The sequence below is a fragment of the Lucilia cuprina genome, chromosome 2, assembly GCF_022045245.1.
Source record: "Lucilia cuprina isolate Lc7/37 chromosome 2, ASM2204524v1, whole genome shotgun sequence".
Classification (NCBI taxonomy): domain Eukaryota; kingdom Metazoa; phylum Arthropoda; class Insecta; order Diptera; family Calliphoridae; genus Lucilia; species Lucilia cuprina.
Genome location: NC_060950.1, coordinates 11,122,152 through 11,137,198, shown reverse-complemented (window position 1 = coordinate 11,137,198; position 15,047 = coordinate 11,122,152). Strand labels below are relative to the sequence as shown.

General features: G+C 29.2%; 1 protein-coding gene across 3 annotated transcripts in view; it reads right to left on the bottom strand.

Annotated features, from left to right (window-relative positions):
• Nucleotides 1-1,315: 1,315 nt before the first annotated feature.
• The window catches only part of LOC111682723, a 159,172-nt gene continuing 145,440 nt past the window's right edge, over nucleotides 1,316-15,047 (bottom strand). For 2 of the 3 annotated variants that reach the window (XM_046956211.1, XM_046956212.1), the window contains exons 3-6: nucleotides 11,430-11,638; nucleotides 8,703-8,838; nucleotides 2,915-3,180; nucleotides 1,316-2,608 (exon numbers count right to left, since the gene is read on the bottom strand). In XM_046956211.1, the coding sequence (XP_046812167.1) occupies nucleotides 1,802-2,608; nucleotides 2,915-3,180; nucleotides 8,703-8,838; nucleotides 11,430-11,638 (1,418 nt within the window). In that variant the 3' untranslated portion in view covers nucleotides 1,316-1,801. The remainder of the gene's footprint in view (nucleotides 2,609-2,914; nucleotides 3,181-8,702; nucleotides 8,839-11,429; nucleotides 11,639-15,047) is intronic. The other variant, XM_046956213.1, reaches the window with a different exon arrangement.

Below are 15,047 nucleotides of genomic sequence, written 5' to 3'. Positions count from 1 at the left end.
TACAGAAAATAGTTTTAAAGTTAAAAAAGTTTTTCATTACAAAGCATTTTTCAAAAATCTTCTTTTTACGAAGAGCTTTTATATACAAACATTTTTAAATAGATTTTTTTTTAAACTGGAGTTTTTTTACACCCGTTCTACGCTTTCTTGCATTCTACAGTAAAAGCAGTAAACGTTATAAGTTGAAAAGCTTAGGATGTCTTGACGTGTCAAAAGCGCCTCGCGAAAATGTCAGCTGAATTTGACAGTTCATATTCTTTTTTAATTCTTTTTTAAAAAAGCACAAAGTTCTTTATAAATGAAATGAAAAAATTACTTCTAAAAAGTGTCTCATGAAACTTGAAGTGCAGAATACGATGAAAGTATAAAAAGCTAGCAATGCTTTAACGCAAAAAAAACGTAGTTTTGAACTCCAGCTTAAAGCTTTGCTTAATAGAATATATTTCCAAAAGCTTTATAAAAAAGTTAAAAAAAAAACTTTTTAACCTATATGCATTAAAAAATTTTTATTAAAAAGCTTTTTAGTTGATCAAGCTTTTCAAGAGAAGAACATTATAAAAATAACAACTTTTTATATGAGGTATAACACGAAAGTCCAGCTTTTTTACCAAAAATCATTTTAGCCAATTCAAACGAATTATTTAAAATAAAAGGACTTTGGTTCTATTAATTTATTAATAAATTAGAAATGTAGAAAGCTTTTTAATAATTCTAATTGCAGCTAAACTTTTAAAGTTAACAACATTATTTAAGCATTAAATACCAATACAAAAGTGGATGTAAAAGCGTTTTTATAACCACCAAAATTTTCTTTCTTCTTCCAGTGCAGTTTAAAAATATTTATAAATATTAAAACATATTAAAAGCTTTCGTTTAAAATAAATAATGTAAATGACTCTGAAATATTACTTGCGAAATTATTTCACATTTATAGAGTTTCCGTTTCCTTATAAAAGCCATTTCAAGCCAAATATTTTCTAAAAACTTGCAAGAGCTTGCTGTTGAATCTATATCATAGAATTATTTCGAGGAGAAAGCTGTTAAAAGCTTAAAATTTAAATAAAAGTTGTTTGTTTTTAAAACAAGCTTTAACATTTCTCCATTAACTAGAGAACAAAAAATGAAACTTCTATAATGCTTTATTTTCTACTGTAATCCTATTCTTTTAGTTCTTTCATATTCCTGACTAAAATTGTAAAAATTTCATATATTTTCCTTTTTGTTGTATTAATTTATCAGACTACCTAAAGTTTACTTACAATACTAATAGATTTTGACTTTACTTATGATACTAATAAGAAGTTGAGACAAAATCGACCATTTTACGAGCATATATTTTTTTTTTTAATATTTTTTGTTATTTCACACACATTCAATTACGCTTAAAAGTTACAACATTTTGATTTAAAATAAAAAAAAGAAACTAAAGTTCTTTATTTTTTCTTCGATCAAATTTATTAATTAATATGGCTTTTGTGTAATTATCGTTAAAACTCTTAAAATTTAACAAGGACTATATACATTTGTTTTTATATTTCCGTATCCGTTAGAGAAATACTTAAAACTTAAGCTTTAAAAATTAGTATTTAATGTTGTGATTTTTTTTTTTTTTGGTATTTTTTTTAATTTTTTTCTTGGCTTTTTAATTTTAAATAAAGAATATTATAAGGAACTAATAAACTAATAATAAGATGTCAAGTACATCTTTTATAAAAAATCTTTTTCTTTTTTATAAAAAAATAAAAGTAGTATTTTAAATGGAAAGAAAATAAGATTTAGGAAAATCCATTTAATTAAATAGCTACCTTGAGTTTAAACTCTTTACGTTGGGTTTTGTTGTCGACAAGGTGGTAGAAGAGGAGAAGGAGGAACAGGACGAACAGGACAAGGAGCAATATGATGATGACGAACAATTTAATGCTGACGATGAGTATGATTTTGTTGTCTTTGTAGTCAATTGCAGTCTTGCACATATTGATGCTATTTGTGTTTCTATTTCAAATGTTATTGGCAGACTTGACATATCCTTATTAAAATCCATCATCATACTTTTGTGATTTATAATTCTATTACGATTTCCTTTTTCTATTTCTTGAGAGTTTTTTGATATAATATTTTCCTTTCTTGTTGTTACATTACCATCATTCCTTTTAACTGCCTCACAATCACAATCCTTGGCATCATCATGCTCATCGTCATTATTTTTATCATTGTTACAACAATAATTTCTTAAGTGTTTTTCTTTTTGTTCAACTTTTAAATTGCATGATGTTGTTGGTTTTTTTGCTCTCGTTAAGTTATGGCCCAAGTATAATTGTTCTAAACAACCTGTTGTTGTTATTAAAGCCATAGCTATCAGTAATATTATTGTGATGGGCTTTATACTGACAGATGAATCCGTTTTATTGGCTGCATTTGGTTGAATGAAAAACGATAAAATTTTGGTAACAAAACTTTCCCGCAATGACATACCTTGTACGGGATCGGCACGTGAATTACTGGCATACACGGTCTCACGTGATTCTAGGACGGGCGCTTTTTGTGGTCTATCACCTTCGACGGATTCTTCATTGCTGCGCCAGTAGAATGTGGATAGTGAGGCGACACACTGGAAAATGAAAGAATATTGAAAGAAAGATTTAGTTAAATAGTTTAATTAATAGATTGTTAAATTAATTATTTTAAATGGTTAAGATGAATTAGTTTATTCCGAAGAACGATTTAGGAAGGTAAGCAAATTAGTCAGACCAATATTTTAAATCATCATATAGCAACACATAGGTATGCTGGATGTGAGTCAACTTGGAATCATTTCCATTACCTTATGTGGGTATAACTGAATAAAGACTACAATAACCCCCATCTATTTGATGATGATGTAACTACTAAAAAATTTTTCAATATGCCTACTTACCTTTAATTTCATATCACCATTACGAAAATGATGCTGTTCCACACGAAATTGTAAACCCAATACCGAAGTTTCCAAACCTTCACGACCCGATATAATAGTGTCGTATTTACGTAATGTATGAGGTTCGGCTGCATCACCATTAACGAACCAAGACAACTGAACAGCCGGTTTTGAACGACCGGCAGTACAGTTAATGCGTACCCAATCACCAATTTGATAACGAGGACGTCCACCGCTGATTTTTGGAGGACCCTGATCGGGTAGAGCTAAAAAAGAGTAATAAAATTAACAAATTAAATGTTTTTCCAATTCATTCTAGAATTTTCAAATAAATATAACAAAAAAACATAAAATTGTTTATTTTGCAGTAAGTTTTGTGAATTCATATAAATAATAATAAAAACTATAACAAAACCTACACATATACATATATTCATGTATAAGACTTAACAGTTTTTCGTACCACTACATGTATATTGCATACAATTGCTAGCATTTTCAAATCTCTAATATTTGTTTAATTCAATCAAAGTTTTCGGTTTGTTTTTCTAAAGCTTTTTATGAAGTACAAAAACAAATACAATAATGCTTGTAAAACTATACTTTTTCGTTAATTGCATTTGGTCTGATTGACTTAAAAAGACAAAGTTGAACAGTTTGTTATACGGTGAAAAATCAAGAGTTTTTTGAATTACAATATTCTACACTATAGGACAAGGAATGTGCTGTATAAAAGTCTATTATGTAGTCAACAGATTTGTCTACAGTCTAAGTCTAGTCTAAAGTCTAGTCTAAAGTCTAGTCTAAAGTCTAGTCTAAAGTCTAGTCTAAAGTCTAGTCTAAAGTCTAGTCTAAAGTCTAGTCTAAAGTCTAGTCTAAAGTCTAGTCTAAAGTCTAGTCTAAAGTCTAGTCTAAAGTCTATTCTAAAGTCTAGCCTAAAGTCTAGTCTAAAGTCTAGTCTAAAGTCTAGTCTAAAGTCTAGTCTAAAGTCTAGTCTAAAGTCTAGTCTAAAGTCTAGTCTAAAGTCTAGTCTAAAGTCTAGTCTAAAGTCTAGTCTAAGGTCTAGTCTAAAGTCTAGTCTAAAGTCTAGTCTAAAGTCTAGTCTAAAGTCTAGTCTAAAGTCTAGTCTAAAGTCTAGTCTAAAGTCTAGTCTAAACTCTTGGGTAAAGTCTAGTCTAAACTCTTGTGTAAAGTCTAGTCTAAAGTCTAGTCTAAAGTCTAGTCTAAAGCCTAGTCTAAAGTCTAGTCTAAAGTCTAGTCTAAAGTCTAGTCTAAACTCTTGGGTAAAGTCTAGTCTAAACTCTTGTGTAAAGTGTAGTCTAAAGTCTAGAGTAACTTTTAGTTTAAAGTTTAGTCTAACGTCTAGTCTAAAGTCTAGTCTAAATTCTAGTCTAATGTCTAGTCTAAAGTCCTGTCTAAGGTATTGTTTAAAGTCTACTCTAAAATCAAGTCTAAAGTCTAGTCTATAGTCTTGTATATAATTCTAGTCTATAGTCAGTCTATAGTCCAGTCTATAGTCTAGTCTATAGTCTAGTCTATGGTCTAGTCTATTGTCTAGTCTAAAGTCTAGTCTAAAGTCTAGTCTAAAGTCTAGTCTAAAGTCTAGTCTAAAGTCTAGTCTAAAGTCTAGTCTAAAGTCTAGTCTAAAGTCTAGTCTAAAGTCTAGTCTAAAGTCTAGTCTAAAGTCTAGTCTAAAGTCTAGTCTAAGTCTAGTCTAAGTCTAGTCTAAAGTCTAGTCTAAAGTCTAGTCTAAAGTCTAGTCTAAAGTCTAGTCTAAAGTCTAGTCTAAAGTCTAGTCTAAAGCCTAGAATAAAGTCTAGTCTAAACTCTTGGGTAAAGTCTAGTCTAAACTCTTGTGTAAAGTGTAGTCTAAAGTCTAGAGTAAATTTTTAGTTTAAAGTTTAGTCTAACGTCTAGTCTAAAGTCTAGTCTAAGTTCTAGTCTAATGTCTAGTCTAAGGTCCTGTCTAAGGTCTTGTTTAAAGTCTACTCAAAAATCAAGTCTAAAGTCTTTAGACTAGACTTTAGAGTCTAGACTCTATAGACTAGTCTATAGTCTAGTCTATAGTGTTGTATATAATTCTAGTCTATAGTCTAGTCTATAGTCCAGTCTATAGTCTAGTCTATAGTCTAGTCCATGGTCTAGTCTATAGTCTAGTCTATAGTCTAGTCTATAGTCTAGTCTATATGTTCAATCTAGTCTATATGTCCTATAGTCTAGTCTATAGTCTAGTCCATAGTCTATAGTCTATAGTCTAGTCTATAGTCTAGTCTATAGTCTAGTCTATAGTCTAGTCCATAGTCTATAGTCTAGTCTATAGTCTAGACTATGGTCTAGTCTAATTTAATCTATAGTCTGGTTTATAGTCTAGTCTATAAACTAGTCTATAGTCTAGACTATAGTCTAGACTGTAGTCTGTAGTCTACTCTATAGTCTAGTTAGATTATATTGTAGTCTATAGTCTAGTCTATAGTCTTGTATATAGTCTAGTATATAGTCTATCTATAGTCTAGTGTAGTCTAGTGTAGTCTATAGTCTAGTCTATAGACTAATCTATAGTCCAATTTATAGTCTAGTTTTATACTACACTTTAGTTTAGTGTATAGTATATTCAATTTTTCCTCATGACGTCCTCCTAAAAATTTAAATTTGTATAAATTGTGTTATTTTTTAGTTTTGTTCTACAATAGTTAATTTTTTAAACTGTCTACAATTATTAAAAACTTTTACCGTTATATATTCAATATATGTTACAACGAGAAAATACAGTTTGGAAAATACAAATTGAAACTGAAAACATAGATAAATAAATCTTTTCTAAAATATTAGTAAAATAATTTAGTTTTTCTTGATATTAAAATTAAGGGAAGAGAAGTAAAAAAAAACTATTAAGTTGTCCATTACTGTAAAATTTTTTATGTCGATATACATAATTTGGAACATAAAATTTGCAAAACGTTTTAGTGTTATTAAATTTACGTATGTATTTTTGTCATTTTTTTTATTTTGTATCTTAAGCAAATTGAAAGTGTTTCCAGCCGATATAATGAAATTAAAAATAAAAGTTTTCGAAAAAGTTTTTTGTATAAAACTAACAAATACTTTTATAATACAGGCTTTATTTTTCTCTCGTTTAAGAATCTGCAACAATTTGTGATGCATAAACAATTATTAAATTGCCAAACTAAATAAAAATTTGCCTAAAACATTTTTCAAACTATATGTAGCAGCAGCTGCTCTATTTGTTGCACTTTTAACAAAGTATAAATTCAAATAAGTCTAGTCTAAGGTCTAGTCTAAAGTCTAGTCTAAAGTCTAGTCTAAAGTCTAGTCTAAAGTCTAGTCTAAAGTCTAGTCTAAAGTCTAGTCTAAAGTCTAGTCTAAACTCTTGGGTAAAGTCTAGTCTAAACTCTTGTGTAAAGTCTAGTCTAAAGTCTAGTCTAAAGTCTAGTCTAAAGCCTAGTCTAAAGTCTAGTCTAAAGTCTAGTCTAAAGTCTAGTCTAAACTCTTGGGTAAAGTCTAGTCTAAACTCTTGTGTAAAGTGTAGTCTAAAGTCTAGAGTAACTTTTAGTTTAAAGTTTAGTCTAACGTCTAGTCTAAAGTCTAGTCTAAATTCTAGTCTAATGTCTAGTCTAAAGTCCTGTCTAAGGTATTGTTTAAAGTCTACTCTAAAATCAAGTCTAAAGTCTAGTCTATAGTCTTGTATATAATTCTAGTCTATAGTCTAGTCTATAGTCCAGTCTATAGTCTAGTCTATAGTCTAGTCTATGGTCTAGTCTATTGTCTAGTCTAAAGTCTAGTCTAAAGTCTAGTCTAAAGTCTAGTCTAAAGTCTAGTCTAAAGTCTAGTCTAAAGTCTAGTCTAAAGTCTAGTCTAAAGTCTAGTCTAAAGTCTAGTCTAAAGTCTAGTCTAAAGTCTAGTCTAAAGTCTAGTCTAAGTCTAGTCTAAGTCTAGTCTAAAGTCTAGTCTAAAGTCTAGTCTAAAGTCTAGTCTAAAGTCTAGTCTAAAGTCTAGTCTAAAGTCTAGTCTAAAGCCTAGAATAAAGTCTAGTCTAAACTCTTGGGTAAAGTCTAGTCTAAACTCTTGTGTAAAGTGTAGTCTAAAGTCTAGAGTAAATTTTAGTTTAAAGTTTAGTCTAACGTCTAGTCTAAAGTCTAGTCTAAGTTCTAGTCTAATGTCTAGTCTAAGGTCCTGTCTAAGGTCTTGTTTAAAGTCTACTCAAAAATCAAGTCTAAAGTCTTTAGACTAGACTTTAGAGTCTAGACTCTATAGACTAGTCTATAGTCTAGTCTATAGTGTTGTATATAATTCTAGTCTATAGTCTAGTCTATAGTCCAGTCTATAGTCTAGTCTATAGTCTAGTCCATGGTCTAGTCTATAGTCTAGTCTATAGTCTAGTCTATAGTCTAGTCTATATGTTCAATCTAGTCTATATGTTCTATAGTCTAGTCTATAGTCTAGTCCATAGTCTATAGTCTATAGTCTAGTCTATAGTCTAGTCTATAGTCTAGTCTATAGTCTAGTCCATAGTCTATAGTCTAGTCTATAGTCTAGACTATGGTCTAGTCTAATTTAATCTATAGTCTGGTTTATAGTCTAGTCTATAAACTAGTCTATAGTCTAGACTATAGTCTAGACTGTAGTCTGTAGTCTACTCTATAGTCTAGTTAGATTATATTGTAGTCTATAGTCTAGTCTATAGTCTTGTATATAGTCTAGTATATAGTCTAGTCTATAGTCTAGTGTAGTCTAGTGTAGTCTATAGTCTAGTCTATAGACTAATCTATAGTCCAATTTATAGTCTAGTTTTATACTACACTTTAGTTTAGTGTATAGTATATTCAATTTTCCTCATGACGTCCTCCTAAAAATTTAAATTTGTATAAATTGTGTTATTTTTTAGTTTTGTTCTACAATAGTTAATTTTTTAACTGTCTACAATTATTAAAAACTTTTACCGTTATATATTCAATATATGTTACAACGAGAAAATACAGTTTGGAAAATACAAATTGAAACTGAAAACATAGATAAATAAATCTTTTCTAAAATAGTTAGTAAAATAATTTAGTTTTTCTTGATATTAAAATTAAGGGAAGAGAAGTAAAAAAAAACTATTAAGTTGTCCATTACTGTAAAATTTTTTATGTCGATATACATAATTTGGAACATAAAATTTGCAAAACGTTTTAGTGTTATTAAATTTACGTATGTATTTTTGTCATTTTTTTTATTTTGTATCTTAAGCAAATTGAAAGTGTTTCCAGCCGATATAATGAAATTAAAAATAAAAGTTTTCGAAAAAGTTTTTTTGTATAAAACTAACAAATACTTTTATAATACAGGCTTTATTTTTCTCTCGTTTAAGAATCTGCAACAATTTGTGATGCATAAACAATTATTAAATTTGCCAAACTAAATAAAATTTGCCTAAAACATTTTTCAAACTATATGTAGCAGCAGCTGCTCTATTTGTTGCACTTTTAACAAAGTATAAATTCAAATATTTGTTAAGTACTTAGTAAAAAATCGAAAAAAGTTGTTGTTTTTTTTTTGGTACCTAGAAAAAAATTTCATAAAATACAGTTTTTTTAGAAGCTGCAACGCACTCTGTTCACTCAACTGACACCCAATAAATATCAATCAAGCTTCTCTCTATGTTTACGACAGTGTTTCCAATATAAATTTTGATTTAAGTTTTTGTTTTCTACTGAATTGTTAATGTTTTTTTGTTAATGGTGTTTTAGAATTTTTTTAATAAAATGTAACAAAAGCTGCCAATACTTACAGACAACAACCATGTCACCATGTTCAGTGACAGTTTGAAACGATGGCGCTTCACCCGATACCTCACAACGAAAACGTCCAGCCGATTGTAGATTCACTTCACGTAATGTTACAACAGCATCACTCGAATTATGAACCTGCAAAAAAAGCGTGTTAAAAATAAAATATTTAAAATATTCTTGAAATATTAAATAATTTATGGGATATTTATGTAAAATAGTTGGAAAAGGGTTGAATAAATGTTTTTTGACAGACGAAATTAGTCGAATTTTTTAGCGAATTGTAGTGAGAGAAATATTTTAGTTTTATTCTTTAGTCCAGTCTATAGTTTAGTCTATAGTCTATAGTCTAGTGTATAGTCTAGTCTACAGTCTAGTCTATAGTCTAGTCTATAGTCTAGTCTATAGTCTAGTCTATAGTCTAGTCTATAGTCTAGTCTATAGTCTAGTCTATAGTCTAGTCTATAGTCTAGTCAATAGTCTAGTCTATAGTCTAGTCTATAGTCTAGTCTATAGTCTAGTCTATAGTCTAGTCTATAGTCTAGTCTATAGTCTAGTCTAGTCTATAGTCTAGTCTCCATGTGAATAGGTACTTCAATCATATTGTTTAAGACACCATAAATATTTTCACGAGTAAAGTATCTTTAACACACTTTTTATTAAGAACTACAATTTTAAAATTTACCAACAAACATGATTTCTTTTTTTACCCATACTTTATAGCCATAAATCTCTTCCAATATTTGCTTAACAATTTCACATCAAATCGATTAAGTTTAAACAATATCCGGTAGTGTATGAAAAAAAAAAAGACTGCACAAACATTAAGTACACTAACAATAACTAAAACTACAGTAACAGCAGTAATAGTTGTTGTTTTACTATTTTTGTTCTATTTAAAGCAAAAAAATACAAACTCATATGCTATATATAGTACAAACCTCTACACTATACTTAGGAGCCAATTGTACCAGGAGGTGTTCAGTGACTATACATATAAACAAGAAACACGATGTTTTCGAAGCAGGCAAGGTTATACATAAATCAAACCATTATCCAATATAGCTGTATTTAGTCTAGAGTTAAAATGTGTAACTAGTAGCCAACTATTTTAAACGATAATGTTTTATCTAAAGTTAAACATCATGATACAATATGGAAAAGTTAAAAAACAGACACACTAAAAGCGCACTAGACTTCAAGGAAAAGAAAAGAACAATAGAAAAATTATAATATATATAATTAACCCTTTAAAGACTATAGTTTTAAACATGTATTGGATTTATCATATTGACAAACTAATTTGATAAGGACAATCAAATGTGTCGTTAATATAAAAATTTAATTGAATGCTATATGCATTCTTAAAGAAAAAAGGAAATTTTGTTATATTTTGGGACTCCCGACAGGGTTAATTCTAACTTTACAAATGTTACTGGCTGCAGCAACATTAGTGAAATAGAATTTAAATTTATTGCCTTATACTTTTCCCAGACCAGCGAGAAAGGTGATAGAGCTGATATACACAAACCTATCTGATTCCATACAAACCCACTAACAAATAAGCATATTTTTTATGACTAACATTTTCTGCTAAGCATTACTTATGGCAGCGCAACTATTTTAGCACTTTGGCAGTCAAATGAGCAAACATTCTCCAACACATATTATGCTATTGCTCTAACCAATATTACCATGTGTGTGTATAAGTGTTTGTATCCTGTAAAAGAACGAATTAAATGAAATGAACAAAAACGGCTGCTACTTACTAGTCTTTGAATTATAGCAGTGAACTTTGTGTGTTACTGAAGGACTTTACTTTACTACCTTCTGTTTGTGAACATGTAAAAAATTTACTATTTTCTATGTTAGTTCACTACTACACATATGTGTTGGCCATTACTTGGTTATAGTTTTTTTGTGATCTATAATATTTCAGTATAAAATACACGTATTCCATGGGGTTTTAGAAAAAATAGTCAAATGGAAGAGAAAAATAAAAAGTCAGAAAATTTTAAGCCCTTTACTTCAAAACCAAAGAAAAACTCACCTATTAAAATTCTATCACATGATAAAGTAAACATACGTTTACTCACAGGGCACAGTGGCGTAAAACACTACTATTTAACAAATGAACATTACAAAGATTTAAATAATATTTTAACATCTTTCTTCGATAAGTACCCATTTGGTACTTTTTGATACTTTTAATAAATGCCCTGTGGTTATATTAGGGCATCTATAGACTAGACTATAGACTAGACTATAGACTAGACTATAGACTAGACTATAGACTAGACTATAGACTAGACTATAGACTAGACTATAGACTAGACTATATACTAGACTATATACTAGACTATAGACTAGACTATAGACTAGACTATAGACTAGACTATAGACTAGACTATAGACTAGACTATAGACTAGACTCTAGACTAGACTAGACTATAGGCTAGACTCTAGACTAGACTCTAGACTAGACTAGTGACCAGGCTATAGACTAAACTATAGATTAGACTATATAGATTAGACTATAGACTTGTCTATAGACTTCTATAGGCTCTTTGTTTGCACAAAATTCAACATTTTATGTTGTTCTGCCTATCACGGTTTCAATGTTATTTTGACCGCGTGCGAAATTTCATATTTACATATGTGTGCCCTATACAAGTCTAAGTTATAGTGTTTGTTCAAAAATATTAAAAAAAACTCTTGAATCTACTTACATCCACTGAAACACCTGGCAGTAAAAAGGTCTGTGCTGGCGGCATATCCCTGGGTACATATCGATAAAATTCATTGCCATCCTTATACCATTTCACCGAGTACAATGCCTCACCATCTAAGTCGTAAAGGCATTCCAATTGTGCTGTTGAACCCTTAATAACGTAATTTGGTATACGTACTTCCACCAAACGTAAACTCTGGGTGAAATCTGTAAATGAAATTCAGAAAAAAATTAGTATTTTTTTAGTTAGTTTTGCAGGAAAAAGCTAAAGATAAATAAGTTTTTGGTAGTAAATTTGTTTTTGTCTAAATCCTTTTGTTCGGTTTTTTTCAGTAAATGATGGAAAAACAGCTTTAACTACTTATTGCAGGTAATGTTTTTTTTTCTATTTTTCGCCAGCCACATTAGATAAGTAATGGTCAGTCAGTAGTATTTGGTTTTAATTTTTGTTTTTTTTTTTTTCTTTTTTATCCAACTCTTTCCCTGTGTAACATGAGTTAAGTGTTTTAAAGTGTTTCCTAACAGTTTAGCCACGTTGCAAATTGTATTCCTCGTTTACTGCTACTTCTCTATAACTATTGGCTTGATTTTTAATTCACTATAGTTTTTGTTGGCTTTTTTATTTTATTATTACTGTTTTTTGCAGTTGTTAAGAGTAATACATTTAATTTAATTAGCAGTAATGATTATAAAGTGGCTTAACCATTAATACATTATCTAAAGTAACAAAGTAGGGGTTGATTTGTAAAAGGGAGGTTACAGATTGGCTTTTGAAGGGCCTCTTTAATGATTTTGGTTTGTTTGGCTTGTGTGTGTGTGTGTGTGTGCATGTATTTTGATTAAGAACCACACATTAAGCTTAATCGGTTTTGGTTTTAAGAAAATATTTACAACATTCAGCTTCTTACTATGAGGTTTTCAATATGTTTTATCTATTGAGATGTTGAGTTTTGTAAATAAAGGAGGGATGGGCTATAAGGTAATGGATACTATTGTTGAAATGTGTGGACTGGACAAGGTGCAGTTCCAGCTCAAGCGTTTGGGGCGGATTTATTTTCCTTTTTTACTTATTTTCTTTTTCTTCAATTTTATATTTTGTATGTAAAATTTTGGGTTTGAAGAAATTTCCCTTTCTCATACCTCTACCCTTTGCAAGTCTGTGAATCGAGCTATTGATTTGTATATAAACTTGTCAGTTTGATAATCTATGTACTAGCCTATTGATTAGTCTATTAATAGGTCTAGTTATTAACTAGTCTATGTATTAGTATGTTAACTACTTTATTAACCAGACTACTGCCTAGTCTTTTGACTAGACTATGTATATTTACTAGACTAGTTTATGGACTAGAATAAACTTTGAACAAGTCTATTAACTAGCCCATGAGCCAGACTGTTGATAGGTTAATGGATTAGTTCAGGGGATAGCTTTTTTTTAATAGTCTATGATATACTTAGATTACTATAGCTGTATGATGAATAGTCTTCGCGCGAGTTCTGTGCTATAAATTAGTGAACTTGTCATTTGTTTTTAATTCACTGAATTATATTTTTTATTTATTACAAAAAAACACAAATCAATTTTAAATTACTTGTTTTTTATAAACTACACCACTATAATGTAGTGTACGTTTGTGCTTGTGTTTGTATCATTTAGAAATATTGGTCCTATACCGCGTTGAAGTATAAGAGTCAGTATAGAATCAATTATGAATTAAGCTATGTATGTCCGTCTATCTGTGGTTTTCATGTCAACGTTATGTGCACGCTACAGTATTGAATTTTCAAGCTAATTTGATGAAATTTGTATAATTGCCAATTTTTATAATGATCGGACCCTATTTAACACTAAAAGAGACTTTCAGAAAATTGTTTGGAGGTGATAGCTGTAATACAAACATGAATAACAAAAAACTATGATAGTAGGTCACTGCTTTTATACCCTACAGAACTTTAGAGGGGAGGTATATTGGGTTTGCGCTGATGTTTGTAACGCACAATATTATTGGTTCTATACCCACCTTAAAATAAATCAATCTGCTCAGAATCATTTTCTGATTCGTCCGTCTGTCCGTCCTTGTAATCAAACTACAAGCCGCAATTTTGAAGATGATTTAAAGAAATTTCGTACATGATCTTCTATTATCCCAGGCAGGAAGCCTTCTAAAAATGGTTATGATCGGTTTATTATTTCACCTAGCCCCCATACAACTGAACCCCCGAATAAGGATTGTAAACTTTTAACCAAACAATCTTGAAGACAATTCACTTAAATTTCACAACTGCTATACAACAACTTATGTATATCTGGGGCAAGGTACACTTCAACTTAAATACTTTATAATGGTAACTAAATCACATTTTATTTTTGTAAAAGGTGCAGAATATTATATGGTCGGCCTCGTCCGACTAAAATTTCTTACTTGTTTTATTTAAAAATATTATTCTGCATTTAATTAAACAAAAATGGTATTATGTCAAACGTAAACAATATTATCTGCTATACAGCCGGTCTGCAGGAATAAGTTTAGGCGCAAAAAACGCGATATAAAAAATTAAACTTAATTTCCATTTATTTTAAAACAATTTTTTAATGTTTTTATTAAATTAATTGACTGTCAATTGTATTCATATATACATTATAGAAAATTCATTAATTATTTAATGCAAAATCAGCAAGTTTAAAAAATAAATGATTAATAGTATTAGTTTTGGGAATTGAGGTTTTTTATTTGCGGATGTAAAAGCAAATAAATGATCATGGAATTAGTTTAATTGGTAAAAAAAAGAACTTGGAAAAGACAATGAAAATTTAAATGAATTTAAATTTAAAGATTTTTTATTTTTTATTTAATAACTAATATTCTATATTCTTTTTTGTTTTATTTAAACAAAAATTATTTATATTTATTAAACAATTTGCTTTATTTATCTAAAATTTATTATGCTAATAACAAATATATATAAAATTTTGCAGTAATAACTTAATAAAACATATTTTCATGATATTAAACCTTTATATATAAATAAATTTCAAACACATAATTTATGTCTTCTTATTTATCTTCTTTTAAAGGCAAAATAAAAAGTTGTCTGTAATCAAATTTCATTCCTTTTTAAGTTTTAACAAAATTATGAATAACATTTTTATATCTTCGAGTTTTTAAATTTCGGTTTGGTGTAAAAGTGAATTTATTGTAGCTGAAAAAAAACTAACAGCAACCTTTTCACTAAATTTTGTTTACCTTTTTTTGGTGCGAAAATTTGACACCAATCATAACCAAAGCCATACAGTTTTTTTCTTAAAAAAGGAAACATATTTTAACACATAAACAAATGACCTGACTATCATCATTTTTGTTATTACACTCAAAGTATGCATAAATTTGTTCTTTTGTAGTAAAGAAGCCACACCCCAAGAAAATTGTTCATATTCAAGCTAAGTCGAAAGTTCTACAGTAGTTGAACTTAAATTGAAATGAACTAGAAATCACCAAGAGCTGAATTTGAACTATACTAGAACTGAACTAGAACTGAACTAGAACTGAACTAGAACTGAACTAGAACTGAACTAGAACTGAACTAGAACTGAACTAGAACTGAACTAGAACTGAAC